The 18,493-nt window shown below is 33.7% G+C and overlaps 2 protein-coding genes across 2 annotated transcripts; one reads left to right on the top strand and one right to left on the bottom strand.

The window, feature by feature from the left end:
- Positions 1-6,771: 6,771 nt before the first annotated feature.
- On the bottom strand, positions 6,772-10,799 carry LOC141828092 (uncharacterized). Its single transcript, XM_074715453.1, has 4 exons — positions 10,739-10,799; positions 9,790-10,016; positions 8,867-9,614; positions 6,772-8,622 (listed from the first exon to the last, which is right to left on the bottom strand). The coding sequence occupies exons 2-4, from the start codon at positions 10,012-10,014 to the stop codon at positions 6,905-6,907; spliced, it is 2,691 nt and encodes an 896-aa protein (XP_074571554.1). The 5' UTR covers positions 10,015-10,016; positions 10,739-10,799; the 3' UTR covers positions 6,772-6,904.
- Positions 10,800-13,807: 3,008 nt separating this feature from the next.
- LOC141828381 (glutamate-1-semialdehyde 2,1-aminomutase, chloroplastic-like) lies at positions 13,808-17,710 on the top strand. Its single transcript, XM_074715809.1, has 3 exons — positions 13,808-14,094; positions 15,728-15,901; positions 16,513-17,710. Exons 1-3 carry the CDS (start codon positions 13,918-13,920, stop codon positions 17,578-17,580), a joined length of 1,419 nt encoding a protein of 472 aa, XP_074571910.1. The 5' UTR covers positions 13,808-13,917; the 3' UTR covers positions 17,581-17,710.
- The last annotated feature ends 783 nt before the right edge of the window (positions 17,711-18,493 follow it).

The raw sequence follows: 18,493 nt of genomic DNA, 5'->3' as shown, positions 1-18,493 counted from the left end.
TGAAATTCCAAAATAACTTAATCGAATTTTTAAATTTGATCGATTCGATCGATTTATTCAATTTAATTAAACTTTTATTCACCCCTAATTACACTTTCCTTTGAAGGCGAAATCACTGAGCCAAGTTGAACTGGGGCCAAACAAAAATTAACAGTTTTGATATATATAGTTTTATTATATGCAGGGGCGGATCCAGGATTTCATATTTGGGGGGGGGGGGGGGGGGTCATATAATGAAAACGATATACTCATTTGAACAAAAGAATTGCCCAAAGATACATATCAAGGACCTAAGTACAAACTTAATCACTTAAATAATTATATAAAAAAATAAAGAATAACTAAATTAACATTTATAATTCTTAGCACAAAAATCTAACATAGCATAATATAATCATTACATAAAATGCAATGGAATTAGATTACTACTTTGTGCTATACATCTCATGAAAGTATGAAACATTTGTCGCTTTCATTTTTTTATAATGAATAATGCAACAAGATCTACATCTTCTATTAACATTATCTAAAATAAATAAAAAAGAACAGAAATGCATATTTACCTTCACATCTATTCCATTGATAATATAGTCACTCCATAAAATTTCATATAATCATATTACTAATTTGTTCTATACATCCCATGAAACATTTGCCACTTTCATGATGCAACAAGATCTAAAATTTAAAAAAAAACATTAATGCATATTTACCTTCACATCCATTCCACTGATAGCAGCTGAAGCTTCTTCACTAGATGTAAAAGTCACAAAACTAAACCCTCCAGACATTCCTGTGATTAGCATAAGAAATCCTGTGATTAGCATATTTGAACAAAAAAAATAGACCAAGATGTACTAAAAGAACTAGAAAAGCTAAAGAAAATGGTAGATTTCAGTGCTGAAATATATCAAATGGTCTCGCTTGAACAAAATAATGTTCTTCAATTACCGGCGTTTCTCTTCTTCCTTGTGATCGACACCTACCAATCTCTCTGATTCGATGATCAAACCACCCAAGCCCTGGAAAGTGGAAACCAAAAAAGAACTCAAATCACAGCCCGAAAAACCCTAGAGATCAAGCTATTCGGCTAAAACTCACCCGATTTACTTCTTCTCTTCGACTCTTCTGGTCTGCCCTTCACGCCACTGCCGCCGCCGATTGACCCTATTACCGGCACTGCCCAATCCACCCTTCACTCACCGTCGTCCTCAGCCACCTTGCAAATCGCCGGCAATCCAAGCTGAAGTTGTTGTCGCCGCGCCTGACGAAGACACGAAGAAGACGGAGGCGCGATCGGGACCCAACGAAGGCAGACTCGCGATTTCTAGGTTTCCGTATCGGCTTATCGGGTTGGTTTAGGATCCAATAGATCAACAACCCATTAACCCTAAAACCTATTAACCAGTAACCCTAAGGGTTTAATCTAAACACATTAAAGGTTCAACTTGGGCTGGGGGGCCATGGCCCCCCCGGGCCCCTTAATACATCCGCCCCTGATTATATGTTACACATCCATCTACAAGCATCTAGTATTTTTTTTAAAAAAAATTACTTCTTTTAGCTTAAACTTGCTCACGAATGGGTATATATATATATATATATACACACAGATATGATATATATATATCTGTAGGGTTTCCTTCGTTTCGGCGGTCACGGTGGACGATGCGGTGGACGATGCACAGTGAAACTTCTCGCCACGTCAGATGTCGCGGACGGCTCGCGCAAATCAGTCGCGCAGTATATCATATCTGTATATATATATATATATATATATATATATATATATATATATATAAAGATTTGTACTTATTTAAGTTACTTAAGTATCCTCTTATGGTATAGAAGAATCAAATCTCACATAATTTATTTACCATTTTACCTTTGTTACCTATAAAGTGATGTTACTACTCACTTCCATTAATTTCACATTCCTGTAGTATTAGTTTCGTATATAATATTAATTTCTTCGATATCAAAGTCTTATACTTAGTCATTTGAAAGTTGTGTTTTTTAGATATTTTTTTATAACTCTAATCCAATCATAAAAATGCTTGTGTTTTAAAAGTGTTATGAGAGAGTAGATCGCAATTCATCTAATATATAACTTTCAGAACTAAGTATCTATTCTATAGCAACAATTGATACTAGACTAATTAGAATTTTTTTATTATGATGAAGAGAATAAGAAAATTTTAAGTCTTTCATGACCACCATCATAGAATATTAAAATATAGTTCACTATCTTTTTCACTAAAATAGATTTTCAAGTTCCTATTTAGAACTTGAGAACACTCATACTCGTTCATTTTCTTAATAAAAATTATATTTTTATAAATTTTAAATTACTATTAATATTTTATATTTTGAATATATTAGTTTTTAATGTATATTTTAAATTATATTCTTTATAAATATTATATAAATTATTTTTAATGTTTTATATAATATTAATAGATTAAGAAGATGAATTTTTAAATGAAATTAAAATATCATAATACATAATTAATATTTTGTATAAAATATCTAATTTAACTTAAGATTAAAGCATAATAAAAATATTTTTCTCATTATATTTTAATTATTAATACAAAGATAAAAAAAATATTTATAATATATTCATTTAGAATTAAAATTATATTATAAAAATTTATTATAACTAAGTGAGCATTATAATACTAAAGCAAAAAATTATTTAATTACATTAATTAAATATTTTTAAAATTTTATAAATATTACTATATATATTCCAATGACATGAAAAAAAATATACATTAGTGTAATTAGTATTTCATGTAAAAAAATAAACATAATAATTCAATATAATGAAATGAATATTGTAAAAATTGATTTGTTGAATTTCAATATGTCAGTATATATATGTGGAAATTTTTGAGGTCTCACTTTATTAATTTTATAAAATCTATCATATTATTTTATTATATTAGGACGCATCATAAATAAGTAATAATAATTTTAATTAGCTTAATTTGATTTTTTTTTTAATTTTTAATCTGTCTTGAACACATAAATTTAAAATATTATATACATAATGAATATAAAAAAATAAACCATCAATAACAGACTAACATATAAATTTAAATTTATGGATAGTTATAGTATTAGAATTAACATTATCAAATAATATTGAAAATATTTTATAAGTTAATTCATATTCTTCTAAAATTAAGTATAATAATTGAGAGATATTGTAAGGAGTATGTGATTCATTAAAAATTCGATATGCTAATAAATATTTTTGAATTATTTAAAGGTGTGTTTGGTTCAAATTATGATGTATAATCTTGGTTATGTGATTACCAAGTAATCACATAACTAAGGTTATAGATATAAAACATAACCTAATATTATTTGATTCAATTTATTTATTTGGAGAATATAAAACATAATCAGTTTTGCATTTACTATATTACCCATCATTCAATTTATTTTTAAATCAAATTAATAATATTAATATTAATGATGATAATAAATTAATAATATATAAAAAATAAATATAATTTATTTATAATTTTTTAAAATTTAAAATAAATTTATATATTTTAATAAAATAATTCATTAAAATAGTTATTTTAATAAAATAATAATTAAATTAATAAATATAATTCCTTAATTTTATTTTTTAAATTTAAAATAAATTTATATTTATTTTAATAAAATAATTTATTAAAATAATTATTTTAATAAAATGATTCATTAAATTAATAAATATAATCTGTTAATTTTATACTTTAAAATTTAAAATAAATAAATATATATATTAATAAAATAATTATTTTAATAAAATAATTTATTAAATTAATAAATATTATTTGATATAAATTTATTTTAATAAAATAATTCATTAAAAATAATTATTTTAATAAAATAATTCATTAAAATATTATTAAAAATTTAAAAGAAATTTATATATATTCTAATTAAAATACTTATTTTAATAAAATAATTTGTTAAATTAATAAATATAATTTATTAAATTTATTTTTTGAATTTTAAAATAAATTATTTTTAAAAAAATTTATAAATATTTAAATTAAAATTTATTGAATTAATTAATTTGATTTCAATTAGATTTCTTAGTACATTTTAATTAACTTAGTTTTAAAATTGGAGAGTAATTATAGAAAAAAATTTCGTTAACCTTCAGAATTATAGAAAATGTCAAGGTAATCATATTCCCGGATTATAACTCATTTGCTGATGTGGCAGTAATGTTATATTATTTGGAAATTGATCATAACCTGAACCAAATATATATGATTATCATTGATAACCTTGGACAGATAACTAAGGTTATCAATGATAACCCCTAACCAAAAGCTCACTAAGAGTTATTGACTAATGACAAGTTACTATATTACTCAATATCAAAACATAAAAAAAATTTATTATTTAGTTTACTAAATTATTTAAGTAAATATTTTTGTCTTATCTTATTAATTTGTTAATTGTATAAGCAAGTGTATATAGCTCCGGAGAACACATTTAGCATGTGTTAAGTGATTCTTGACAAAAAAATCTTCAAATGTGCATTTAGACTCAAAACTAAAAAAAAATATTTATAAAAACAAATCTCATTATTACTTCTCTTAATTTATTATTAGAATATTTAAATAAATTTGAATTAGTACCTCTACTAGTCGATAAAATTCTAGACAATTGAGTTTGAGAACGTTCGACTTCAAATTTTATCGGGTGTTTCATTTCGACGTGTCACTTCAATATAATGACCTATAGTTGTTACTCGATTGAAATTTATAGAAAACTTTGCAATACTTACATTTTGCATGTAATTCTCTAGATGAAAGAATGACTATCTCAAAATATTTAATAAAAATAGATCATTTTGAAGATAAAGTATACCGAATCTTAGAAGTATAATTACTTCCTTGCGTCTCAAGTGTCTAAACTTATTCTAGTTCATCATCGATAAATTAAATATGATCGAGATCTATATTGCTCTTTAGATACCAAGATGAAACTTTTTCTATTAAAATTAGAGAATTGAAGTTGAAAGTGATAAGATTTTAAAATTAAGAGATAAAAGTAGAAAAGATTGGGTGAAAAATAATGAGTTGTCTATTTATTTATAGAATTTGAAGAATATAGATATGAAATCATAATTATTGATAAAAAAATAATTAAATAATTTTAATTATTAAAAAAATACTTTTTCCTATTCCGACCCATTTTATCGGGTTAACGAGTAATCGACTCATCAATTTGACATGGATCCGATTAGATCTGATTCGGCCCCGACTTGGTTAGGTATACTCTGATCTATAGTCTTTGTTGCTTCTTATATTGACATGTTTATAAAGTGAGTGAACTATGGTTCACCTCATCCTTTCTCAAGAAACAAAATATGTTATCTTGGCAATTCGGTGAAGATTTTGTTGAATCTATTTTAGCCACTTCAATTTGATTGGAAAAGGCCTCCATTTGATTAGATGATCAAATCATTGAAATTTAACTACTCTAAATATTTCAGTAAAAGGTGGAATTCGTCACCCCAGCGGCCCCACACGATATGTCTTACGACCATCTGTGAAGAGGTAAATCGAGAAGCTACAGTTGACCACGACGGAGGAGGGCATTGCTTCGGCTTCGCCGAGATTCGACCCTTGCCCACTTCAGCAAGTCTGTTCCATCGTAATCAACTCAACTATGCTCCGAAGGCAACTACTCTAAATACGATTGGCTCATACATGTTCTAATTAATCGATCAGTTATATACAAATATTGTCGAACAAAAAAAACCTACCATTTTTGTTTTTGTTTTAATTAAAAGGACATCTCTTCTCGCTAGTAACCTACGTACAATTATCCAATGGTGTTATTTCTATTATTATCTTCTGTCTAAATCTGAATCAGTTGGACACGTTATAACATGAAACTCTAACTACCAATATGAATGATAGATGATCAAGTTGAATCTGAGTTATAGTAGTTATGATTTACTACAACCTGAATGGTAGATGATAAGATTGAATATGTGTTATAACAGCTATAAAACTGTAATAACGTAAATATTTTTAAATGAGTTAAGATGATTCCGTAGCTAGCAGCGCTTGACCGATTCAAACTTTATGTAAGAGATAATAATAAATAGTATTAAAAGATAATTAAATAATTATACATGAATAACTGATGGAGTAGGATGATGTAAGCTTTTGATAAAAAAATTAAAATGAGATGTTCTTGATCAGGCTTTTCAGAATTTTAAGAAAAGTGAGAGCAGAGTAATCGGTTCCAACTTTGGAAAAGAAATTTCCACTTCCAGATTTTATGAAAAGTGAAGTTATAATAATTCATTCTTGCTTTGGAAAGAGAAAAAGAAAAAACTTCAGCTAAAGTTGTCCTTGTCAGATTCCATCCTTTTAATTAAAAATGAACGTTTGGATGGATTTATCCGGCAGAGTAACAATTTAGTTTCGTATACAATTTTTAGGATGCTTGGTGAAAGGGAGTTGTCATGAAATTTTATTCCAACTGTATGGTTCCTGGGACGAAACAGCTACGCAGCCATCGCCACGTTGACTTTGTCAGTTGTCAACTACACGTACTAAATCAACTCAGAATCTCGGACTCTCGGTGGAGATACAACAATCGTCACGTTGACTGTGTCCATTAAACTTGATGGTCATGCTTAATGGACACAGTCCACATTGCCTGAAGTCAATTTTTTTTCACAGTTGTTGTAGAAATCAACAAATTATTCCATAGAATCTACAAAACTACCTAAAGGTCAGTGAAAATAGGTCCAAATCAAGACCGACATTTACAGTACTGTTTCTCATCTATAAATATACTGGTTTAACTGAGAAATATTGTATATCCTCAAGGACGACAAGGATTCTTGTGCTCCAAAACTACATTGTCAGGGAGCACAAGCATTTGCTGTTCCTTGCCTTGCGCACCTCCTTGTAGTCCTCCCCCATCCAATTATGCTGCTCCCAGCATTCTCCAACTCTGTGTTTGCTATGGCTAAAGTTCTTAGTTGTCTCCTCCCCCTTTGAGAACGCGACTTGTTTTTGTTCCTATTTCTCTTTGTAGAAACGGTCAGTCGTGACTTTCCTGTGCTTGTCATCCCTCCGAGCATCCGGAGATCCTCGGTCACTTCATGCCTCGACAATGATGTGAGTGCCGGAAGGACGTCATTCTTGAAATCTTTCCTTTGCCTTCTCTTCCTCATCGGAGCCCTGTGAGGCCTTGAAAGCATCGAGCACGTCGGCTTCTCACCATCCTTTGTCTTCTCTTTCTTAAAAGATTTGCAACGGTATTCGTCTGCCTCGAGTTCTTCGAGCTTCAATGTCATTGACTCGAAGAAATCCAATCCGTCATCACCAGAAGCTTCAAATGCCTCCGGCATACATGTAGCCATCTCTGCCAACAAATGCAAGGAATCACAAGTATATGGTGCGGGGGGAGTATTTGTGATCCTACCTAAATCAGTATGTGCATCTTTGGACATTGAAACAATAGCATCTGCAGCTGAAGTGATGCAAACATCCAAAGAGGGTATCTTCTCTCTGAACCTGTCGACGGTAGCAATTGGTCGATTGATATCGATGTCCATATTATCATCTTCCAGTTCTTCAGCCGGTAATTCCAGATCAATTTCGCAAGTCCATTTGCCAACATCCGCTGCCATAGGAAGTGAAGATGGAATTCCTACAGTTGAAGCTCCACACAATTCATTTTCAGTAACAGGTAGCTCACGATTCAGATTAATCTCGTTTTCTAAACCTTGCCTGCAATTTCTGATTGATTTTCCTTTTCCATGGTTGATTGCATGATCCTGGTTCTTGATTTTTAATCCTTGAAACTCGACGTTAAAATGCACATTTGATCTTGTGTCATTTTCTTTTGTGTCAGCATAGCCATTGCAAGATGACCATTTTCTAAGCCAAACCAAGCTGTCAGAAGCTTCATTATGCTTTCTAGCTAAACTTTCTTGTTCTGAAAAAACATGTTCACCACACAGGAGTGCCTGGTTCAAATTCAAACCCTTCACAGACTGAAAATCAACAAACTTTGAGTCCTTCAAGGGTCTTTGAGATTCAAATCCATTACTGTCACTGAGATTTGGCTTCCCAAGGTTGCTTTGCAAATGTTGTCTACTGATCAAAGAAGTCGAGTTCATTTGAATAGCATGACGATGATCGTCTGCACGGGATAAGAATAAATTATCAGGTTCCATCTGTGGCTGTGAATCCCCATTGCATTGTACTTTGTTACATTCAGGAATGCTGCTTTGTTTAAATGCATCCGAGTTCTTGAAGCAAGAAAGCCCTTGAAGTGCAACTGGATTTTGGCCTACAATCTGCATTCTATCTGTGCTAATCAAAGCGGGTGGAGATGCCGCAACATGGTTTAAGGACGACAGATTCATCAATGTAGGAGTGAACTGTGAAGCTTTAAATCTTGGATTATTCAAGTTAACTGCTAGACTAGCAGAATTTTCAACAGGGACAGTTTTCTTTGGAAACCAAATACCCATTGTATCTTGCTCCAGCAAGGAACTTGATTTCTTAAATTTCAACTTTAGTTGCTCAAAGGAACTCGGATATTCATTGCTAACTGCCCTACTTTGCCCTGTGCCAACCAAAAAATGAATTACTGCATATCAAACTGTCTGCAGCATAAACAGGAAATATGAACATATCAAGTTGGAAAATTTAAAGTTACAGAGACATGCATCATCGTTAAAAAAAAGTATGTCAAGCAACATGCTCTTGCAAGCTAAAACTATGAAAGTGAATGGCTTGAGATGTGTTGTCTTGTAGTTCAACTCTTATAGAGAAATAATGCTTCATAAGTTCACAAATATTGATCTTACCAGCACAATTGTCCAGCATTTGTTGTTGTTCTTGTGTTATCCCAACTGTGAGCGTGCCAAGGTTGTTTGAGCTGTCACCATTGTTGAGATAATCATGCGAAAACTTTGTTTCTGATTCTGTTGGTAGACAAGGCTTTGCAACTTCTTTTGAGAGTACATTCAGACCATCCAATTTATAGATATTTGAATCGACAGCTTCAGTCTCCCAAGAATCCTTAATAGGCTCATTCAGATCAGCCAACCCATGGATTGATTGACCATCTGAATGCCAGTTTGATTTTAGACTAGCTTTTCCGATTCCATGAATAATCCTGACACTGCCAAGTGTTAACTGGACACCATTATCATCCTGAATGCCATGAACATTTTCTCTTCCAATTTTTTCTGTGTCTTCTTCCTTTTCTATATAAGCGTCGGCAGAAAGATGGAGATCCAAAATTCTTCTAGTAAACCTCTTTAGTTCAGTTTCCTCTGGTTTGTTACTCTTAACACATTTCCCATGTTTACTTGGACTCATGTCTTCCTTGAGAAAGTATAAAGAGGCTTTGTTGTCGTCGATAACTTCTATAACGTTTGATGTAGTCATTGGCCGATGAGATGCATGCCATCTCTTTTCATCCAATTCAGAATGCAATGGAGACACAAACATGCTTGGATTAGGTGTCTGAAAATATCTGTTCATTTGTGTTTTCTTTAGCTCATGCATCAGCTCCTTTTGTATTCTATAAAGACGATGAAGCTCATAAACCTGGACCACAGATTGAAATTTTAACTGTAAGGAATTTGTGGAGACATTCTTTTATCTGTAAATTATAGGCAAAACAATTGAACTTCTTCCATGAAATAGATAAATACAAACTTCTAAATAAGGAAAAGCATCAAATACTCATCAAATCTAATGCAGTTTTGGTTCTTGAACAAACCTGTTTTCGGAATATAGCTTCATGCTCAAGCATTGTTCTCTTCAACATGTCTTCGTCGTATTCCGACCAGCTTCCGGCTGCCCTTGGTTTGAATTCATCGAACAGTTGCCTGCTGACAGATTTATGTTCACAGAACAGTGGCCAGCTGAAGTTTGGATCTTCATTTAGATCCCTTGTTGGCTGATAACCTGGAAGGTAGCTTTTGGAGTGCACTTTTGTTCCCATTCCTATAAATTTTCAAGAAAAAAACATTAATACCGATCTTAGGATGATGCTTTCTTTGTAGAAGGCAGCATGAATTGTAGTATGAGAGCTCTGGGATTACTTTCTTTGTGATAATTCTTGTTTATCAAGCAAAATACTAATTTACTGAAATCCACAAGACAGAATTGACATTCTTGCATTCTTAGAATATAATATTTTCACAAGTGGTGGTAAATTGCAGAAGAAGCATCTTTAGATCAATGCCTCGATTCCCGGATTTTAGGTGAATCAGTGCGCCAAGATCATGCAAAAAATAAATGGAGGATCTGTCAAATCGAAAAAGTAGTTCCAGTTCACATCACGATTTATCATACGAAACAGGTTCACAAAGAATTGCAGTTCATCAATGTTTTTGCAACGACAACGAGCGAAAATAAACTATAGTTAATCTCTAAACATACTGATGAAGCAGATCTAACGCATCTGCAATGAGGAAAAAGTCCAACAAACCAAACCAGAATCCAGATGAAGAAACCAAACTCTCCGTTAAACGCCAGAAAATGAAGGAAAGTCACTTGCAAAGAGCGCCTGAAAATTAACTTTCCGACCACAGAACAAAGGGAGGAGAAGCAAGGTAGAAAACAAAAACCGCATAGCCAAAAAGTGTTCCTTTTTACAAAACGATTGAACAGGAAGTTCGAACACAAGGAGCTAGCTAAAAAGAACCAAAAGATGCGAATTTTACCTCTGTGAGCAAGTGATGATTCCTAGAGAAAGAGTGAGGGAAAAATTTAATCTGCTGCGGAAGAACAATGGAAGAAGAAAAGGATCTGGCTTTTAGAGGCACATCAGTCGCAAAGGTAGAGAGGCAAGAGGAGGTGGAGGAAGAGTAGGAGAGGGAAAGGTAGAGACTTGGAAGGAGGACAAGGAGATCCCATAGAAAGAAAATCTCCACAACAACAAATGGCCTTCCGAGAACAGTGACAGGAAACTTGTCAACCTCTGGTCTCATTATTCTCTTTCTCACTCATGCTTTTCTTTTTTTTCCTTTTGGATTTTGTAGCCTACAATATACTCTCTCCTGGAATCCCACAATACTTCTGTACTTGACAGGGTGGGAGTTTAGGATTCTCATAAACTCTCTTCCCCACCTTCCTTATTTCCTGGTGCTGAAACAGTGAAAGAAGAACCCAAAAGAAAACAAGAAACATGCATCCAAGGCTGCTTGTTTTTTGGTTTTGGGCAGCAAAAGAGAAGAGAAAGTAAAGGACAACAACAGAACTCAAACTAAAAGACCAGCCATCTTTTCGTTCTTTATTGCACATAGTTGCAGCTTGCAGGCCTCGTCTCATGGATATGTACAGTAGATTTGGACAGATTGGAATCGAGGGGCCAACAAGCTCCAACGCAAAACCATAAAAATTTGGGAAAATCTCTAACAAATCTAATGCTTTTAATGACAAGTTCAGGTTGCTTACTCAAGAATTATTCTCGAAGAGAAAAAAAAAGTTGTTGTTAAGTGGGGGCTTTTCAGTGAAATCCATGAGTTTTTTCCTATCGTTAGCTGTTCTCCATAAAAGCTTCTATTCTGATTGGGATTGACCAAAAAGCAAAAGGCGAGTCATGTAATTGTTAGGATTGGAATCTGATGAATTAATTAAGTGAATAATAATGTCGAGCCTCAACAGCGCAGAGTCATGAAGAGCGCATGAACACCTTGAAGTTGAAGCAATGGTGAGGTCAGGGAAATCATGGTCGGGTAGCCTTCAAGGCGCATAAAGCAAGTGGCCATGGTGTGTCTCTGGCCGACATCGATCTTTCTTTATCAGGCAATAGGAGAGAGAAACCACCATTTTGTCAGGGCGATTAAACCTTGTAATACGACACAATGGATATGATATTCTATATTTACCCATAAATCCAACTGAAAATGCTAAGATCTCTTAGTATTAAACATATTTAACAAACCTTTCTTTCCCTCATTCAATATTATTTTTAAAAATAAAAGCTATGATTAACCGATGGGAGACTTTTCTATTGACTAGATTAACAGACTCTCACACTGTAACATAATGAACTAATTAAACTGAAGGAGATTAGTAAACCTAGTAATCACTTTGATTGATTAATCAGTCACCAGGTTATAATTCAAGAGCTACTAACATTCATGAGTCAGCCTGAAAAAAGCGCTAGCAGTTGATCAAAAGTGTTTTCTCTGCCACACTTGTTTTTGAAAGCAACTACACAGAAACACCATCCTTGTGCTGGTGCTAAAGAATAAAGATAGCCTGGCTCCACCCTCTTCATAATTATCTTACACTTCTTGCAGATTGAGGTGAAATAGAAATAGAGAATGAATTTAAATATTTTTGTGGAACTTTTATGAACTCAACAGATTTTCGTCAGTGTCTTCAAATCATTCTCCTATTGCTTGCAGGCAGCAGCAAGGCCCACAGAAGTCGGAGCTGCCACAGACCCACAGTGCCATGGCAGATCTTTCTGTTGCATTTGCTCATCGACTTGCCAACTGTTTGTTAGAATGTTTCTTAGAACATTTGCTTCGTTTGTTGATAAAAAAATTTAATGTTGATGACATTGTGTGAGAAATTATTTTTCATTCGGACAGAAAGAAATGATTTGATTTAAGAGCAAAGAAGTACATATCTTTTTTATCGAATCGTCAAAAGGACGTTTCATTTTAATTATTTATCAAAAAGACACCTCATCTCCATGTAAAATAGCACAACTATCCTTCAGTATTATTTTCAATGTTATCATGTCTATATTTCCAGCCTATATAATGAATCAATCAGATGCATGCATTGTATAACTACTACATAGTTGTAGCAATTACGATTTCGTAGTTATTACTATATAATTATAGTAGTTACGATTTTGTAACTAATACAACTAAACTATTATATAATTATAGTAGTTACAGTTTCGTAGCTGTTACAATTATAATAATTATAGTTTATTGTTGTAGTTGTAGCAGCTACGAAATTGTAACTATTATAACATATAAAATAATTTTAAATAAAAAGGATTAAATTTTTTAAAATTTTAAAAAAGTCTTTAAATAATATTTTTTTAATCTAAAACTGTGCCATTATGAGTTACACTCGATAACAAATATAAATTTTTGAATGAAATTCGATTTGATATATTTTGAGTCTCGTAATTCAATTTGAGATAAAAATTATAACCATTCAAAATATATCTAATATTCACAATTATAACAATTATGAAATTATAAATATTACAACTATATAATAGCTATAAAATTGTAATGCTACAATTATGTAGCTAGCAACTATGAGTCTGTAGCTGCTACATCTGGGTGTATATATGAAATGACGATTATTTTTTTAATGTAATGTCCTTTTTAGAGTGGTCAACTATAACTTTTCGATTTACTTCCTTATTGATGATCATGAAAATCGTGTAGGACCATTAGGGTGGTAGATTCCACTTTATGTTAAAAAGGATATTTTTTTTTATAAAAAAAATTAAAGTATCATATCTTTTTTATTTTATGATTAGGTAAAAAAGGAATGCCCTTTTCATCTTTGCCCTAATTTAAAGCTAATCTTGATAAGCTGACTTCAACAGATTAAAGATGAAACTTGCACAAATGTGAAAACAATTAAACTATGGAGTTTAGAAAGTTTTTATTTTCATATAAAATAATGGTAATAGTGAAGGAATGGAGGTTAGAACTTCTACCCTCCGATTTTGATCGGACGGTCAAGGATGTATTGTGCTTATCCTCATTTCAATCCGCCCTTCCCCAATTGCGTCGCAGCGTCGGATTCTCGTTCAAAAGCTTCGGCTACTGCGATGACCCGACGCTGTTGAAGTAAACACCAAACAAGCACCTTCTGCCCTTATCTCTTCTCACCCATTCGATCAGGAGGAAAAGCGATGGCGAGCGTCGCAGGCGTTGGGTTCTCATGGAGGTCGTGCAAACCATCCCTCCTGCCGCGGCCGGCGAAGCCCTCGCGCGCCGCCACGCGCCTTGCCTTTACCATTCGAAACGCCGTCTCCGTCGAGAAGAACTATGCGCTTCAGAAATCTGAGGAGATTTTTAGCGCCGCCAAGGTTTGCCTTTCTCGCCATCGCTTGGGGAATAGATTATTAGATCAACTCTTGCTGATTGCAAACTGGTCGGCTGGCACTTCATGGATCATCTCATAACGCATAAGAATCCCCAATTACTTGCATGATAATGACTTGTAACTGTGTTGGCAGTAATTTAGTTGTGAATCTTGGCGTAACCAAAGATATAGTTTTTTTTTAATACATTACTTATAACCTTGAACGGTTGAGTGTTTTCTAACATTCAAGGAGATTTGTTTATATTTTTATACAACCTATTTAAGAAAGGATAATTTTTTTGATGATAGCAAAATTTATCTATCTTTAGTCACTAGAGAAGTTTTGCTGGTTTGTTAATTTTTTGTTGTCAATTATGCAAATGAATGTTGGAAACGTTAACCAGTTGGATTATCTCAACTTGAGGTACTACTTTACTAGCTAACCTCACGTATCAAGTTCCTTTTAAATCTTTACATAGATACACGAGTGGCTAGGGGCTTCATGTCTCAATTAACACACTGTAATTTGGAAGTTTTGCTGGTCCTTTTTTGTTTCTTTTATCGCATTTCAACAGTCAGTATGCTTATTAGCCACAGCTTTGACCTGCAACACGTGAGATAAATACTTGGATTATGATCTGATCCTATTTAAACCAATGGCTATCTTTTTCTTATAAATTGACAATTTGTGCTTTAGAATTGAAATTTTGATGTGACCTAAACCTTCTGTACATTATCTGGACTCATAGGATGGACTCTTGAAGTTGTGCATAACTACCTTTTTGGCAACGTATGTGTGTGATCCATTTCATTCATATTGTTGTGCAAAAATTTTGAGTAGGGTGTAAATGGAGTTTACATTTGGAACATTGATCCTCTTTTGACTTCAGTCCACATTCTAGTTTTTCTAATTTCTGTGGCAACAAGATTTACTCATAAGTTAGATGTTGGCCAAATTTTTGAGGACATCTATTTAAGAAAAAAATAAATTCACTAAACTACTTTTCTCTCCTTTTCACAATTTGAGCAATAGCTGGCAAAATTGTTTATGTTTCTTTTTGTATCTGTTTGACCATCTTTTGCTAATTAACTTTCAGGTTCAGTGGAAATATCCAATTACCTTTCTATATACCACATTACTGAAATACGTAAGCTCAAGTTAACAGTCTGAAACTCATCTTGACCTATGCACTAATGCAAGTAGCCTCTCCTTAATGAGTTAACCTGGGTGTCACAATTTACCATGTTTACTTAGGTTTGACTTGACAATATCAACTTATACTTGGGATTGAACCCTAGTTAGTATGTGAGATGCAAAAGCAACTCCATCGATTACTGGTGTTCGCTTTCAATGGATTGACTAAACAATTCCATTCCATTTATAGGTGTGATTATTTATCCATCCGTTCTTAAAAATCAGTTACACATGTTTCTCTATATACATGTTCATCATTATAATGAGATTCTTGAATGATCATATTTTGGGGAAATAAGATTCCAATTTGTGATTAAGTGATTAACATGTTATTTTACGTACTTGCTTTCATACTCTATTCTCATCATTGGCTAGCTGACGGTTTGTCAAATAGTATTGCTATTATTTTTGAAGTGAACTAATGGAAGAAATTTTTTATCAGGAATTGATGCCTGGAGGTGTAAATTCCCCTGTTCGAGCCTTCAAATCAGTGGGTGGGCAACCAATAGTCTTTGATTCTGTTAAAGGTTCTCGTATGTGGGATGTGGATGGTAATGAATACATAGATTATGTTGGTTCATGGGGTCCTGCTATTATTGGGCATGCAGACGACAAGGTACCTTTCATTTTGTACATCACTTATTGGCTCTTAAATTTTAGTGTTTGACTTTCTCTTTCAAAAAAAATTCTTCATTAAATTGAAAGGGCATTCTTGAAATACCCTGCTCATATCCATTGGGAAGCTTTAACCATCTATTAGACATTCTGAGAATATAGCAAACATATTCCAATAAGGAAATGTAACTTTAGATTATCTTTTGATGATAGTCACCATATCAAATAAATGGAACAACGGTACTAGGATATTAGTGGGTATTTGGTTCCCTGATGTTTACTTGCTGGAATAATTGCAATTTTTTTAGTTCCTTTGTTATCCATTTTGGTTTTTTAGACATGATAATGTGTAGGTAGGTGGCTAAGTTTATTTGCACAGTTCTAGGATTCTGTCGAGGAATCGGCTAGCTTTGATCATTACTCTGACTCTCTCTCTCTGTGTGCAAATCAAATGCAACTTATCGTTTAATTGGCAAATTAGTTAGTATGGGCAGCATGTTTTTGATATTCGCATGAAGACTGATGTTGAGAAGTACCTAAGCAGTACGACAAAGTATTGCTCAACTATATTGATCTTAATACCAGTTTGCCTTTTTGGCCCTTTCATTTTAGGTGAATGCTGCCTTGATTGAGGCCCTGAAGAAAGGCACAAGCTTTGGTGCTCCCTGTGTGTTAGAGAATGTCCTGGCTGAGATGGTAATCTCAGCAGTGCGGAGTATTGAAATGGTCCGCTTTGTTAACTCAGGCACAGAAGCTTGTATGGGTGTTCTTCGTCTTGCTCGTGCATTCACTGGCCGGCAAAAACTCATCAAATTTGAAGGCTGCTATCATGGGCATGCCAATGCGTTCCTAGTTAAGGCTGGCAGTGGGGTTGCCACTCTTGGCCTCCCTGACTCCCCTGGTGTTCCTAAGGGAGCCACAGTGGATACACTGACCTCTCCTTATAATGACCTTGAAACTGTAAAGAAACTATTTGAAACCCACAAAGGTGAGATTGCTGCTGTCATCCTTGAACCAGTTGTGGGGAATGCTGGCTTCATCCCTCCAAAACTAGAATTCTTGAATGGCCTCCGTGAAATCACAAAACAAGATGGTGCTCTCCTTATATTTGATGAGGTGATGACAGGATTCCGTCTGGCTTATGGTGGGGCTCAAGAGTATTTTGGCATAACTCCTGATCTAACCACCCTTGGAAAAGTGATCGGGGGTGGTCTTCCAGTTGGAGCTTATGGAGGCAGGAAAGACATCATGCAGATGGTGGCTCCTGCAGGACCAATGTACCAAGCAGGAACTCTTAGCGGCAACCCATTGGCTATGACTGCAGGCATTCATACTCTCAAGAGGTTAACAGAGCCAGGGACATACGAGTACCTAGACAAAATTACCTCTGATCTTACCAATGGAATTCTAGATGCCGGGAAGAGAGCTGGGCATGAAATATGTGGTGGCTATATTCGTGGAATGTTTGGGTTCTTCTTTAATGCTGGGCCAGTTCACAATTTTGATGATGCCAAAAAGAGTGACACCGCTAAGTTTGCAAGGTTTCACAGGGGTATGCTGGAGGAAGGTGTGTACCTTGCTCCCTCACAATTTGAAGCAGGATTTACAAGCTTAGCACATACTTCTAAAGATATTGAACAAACAATTGAGGCGGCTGAGAGAGTGCTTAAAAGGATTTGAATGACTGATCCACCTCCCGAGTGGTTAGCACCCTTTGTTATCTTTGTTCAACTTTTTTGTAGCTGATTTTGTCTGCATGTGTTGTAGTTCCATGAAATCCATCTTGTAGTGAATTGATAATGTCTGTTCTGAGTTCTTTGTGGTGCATCAGTAGTCTTTTTGCAACAAATGTATGGACATGTATTCTTGTTCAAACGGCATGAAAATAATGTATCTCAGCTACAGATCTACAAAATCACTAGGCATATATATATAGACCTTGCATTTTGACTCGTCAAATCCTGAATTCTATGTTGAAACTTTTCAAACCGGACTGATTTCATCTCCAAAAACATTTGTTTTTGCTCATGTGGATGAGCTAAAACTAAACAACAAACGCTAAAGCTGCTCATATGCCCCCATGTCATTTACTGAGACCATAATGTTCTCTAAATTTCACAAGAGGAACCTCAATCTTTTTCCTTCATAACCAAATCAACCCTGTGGTACCAGAAATATTCTTCACAACTGGTCCACCATCACTTCTTGATCTTATCTTAATTCCTTATTCCAAAAATATTATTTTCAAGTTCCTGTGGTGGGAAAGGTTCTGCTCAATTTAGATTCCAACAGTATAGCAAAAGGCACTGATATGCTAGAAAGATCATGAAATTGATTTCCCCTCCAAAACGCATCAATTTTGGAGCCGAAAGTGCATCTAATTCCTACATATTAGACTTTGACAATAACCCATGTCCTTGAACACAATTAAGTTTGTGGCATTCTAATACTTTGTCTCTTCTCCTGTCAAAACTGAGTAAAGGTAATCAGTCACAGTGCCTTACTTTTTTACTGAAGAAGCTTCGCATATTGTATAAACTTGCTTTGCTATGACTTGAAAACCTTGACCTTAGCGGATTGCTAAGGTCAGAAA

This window comes from Curcuma longa, chromosome 4, assembly GCF_044706935.1.
Source record: "Curcuma longa cultivar G26 ecotype Majalengka, Jawa Barat chromosome 4, ITB_CL_G26_1.1, whole genome shotgun sequence".
Taxonomy (NCBI): domain Eukaryota; kingdom Viridiplantae; phylum Streptophyta; class Magnoliopsida; order Zingiberales; family Zingiberaceae; genus Curcuma; species Curcuma longa.
This window is presented reverse-complemented; position numbering and strand designations above follow the sequence as displayed.

Excerpts from the sequence above, each read along its gene's own strand:
- LOC141828381 (XM_074715809.1), top strand. The coding sequence starts at position 13,918 with ATGGCGAGCGTCGCAGGCGTTGGGTTCTCATGGAGGTCGTGCAAACCA. Across the intron at positions 14,095-15,727 it reads AGATTTTTAGCGCCGCCAAG|GAATTGATGCCTGGAGGTGT; the intron begins GTTTGCCTTTCT and ends ATTTTTTATCAG. Across the intron at positions 15,902-16,512 it reads TTGGGCATGCAGACGACAAG|GTGAATGCTGCCTTGATTGA; the intron begins GTACCTTTCATT and ends CTTTCATTTTAG.
- LOC141828092 (XM_074715453.1), bottom strand. The coding sequence starts at position 10,014 with ATGGGAACAAAAGTGCACTCCAAAAGCTACCTTCCAGGTTATCAGCCA. Across the intron at positions 9,615-9,789 it reads AAGCTATATTCCGAAAACAG|GTTTATGAGCTTCATCGTCT; the intron begins GTTTGTTCAAGA and ends TCTGTGGTCCAG. Across the intron at positions 8,623-8,866 it reads AATGCTGGACAATTGTGCTG|GGCAAAGTAGGGCAGTTAGC; the intron begins GTAAGATCAATA and ends TGGTTGGCACAG.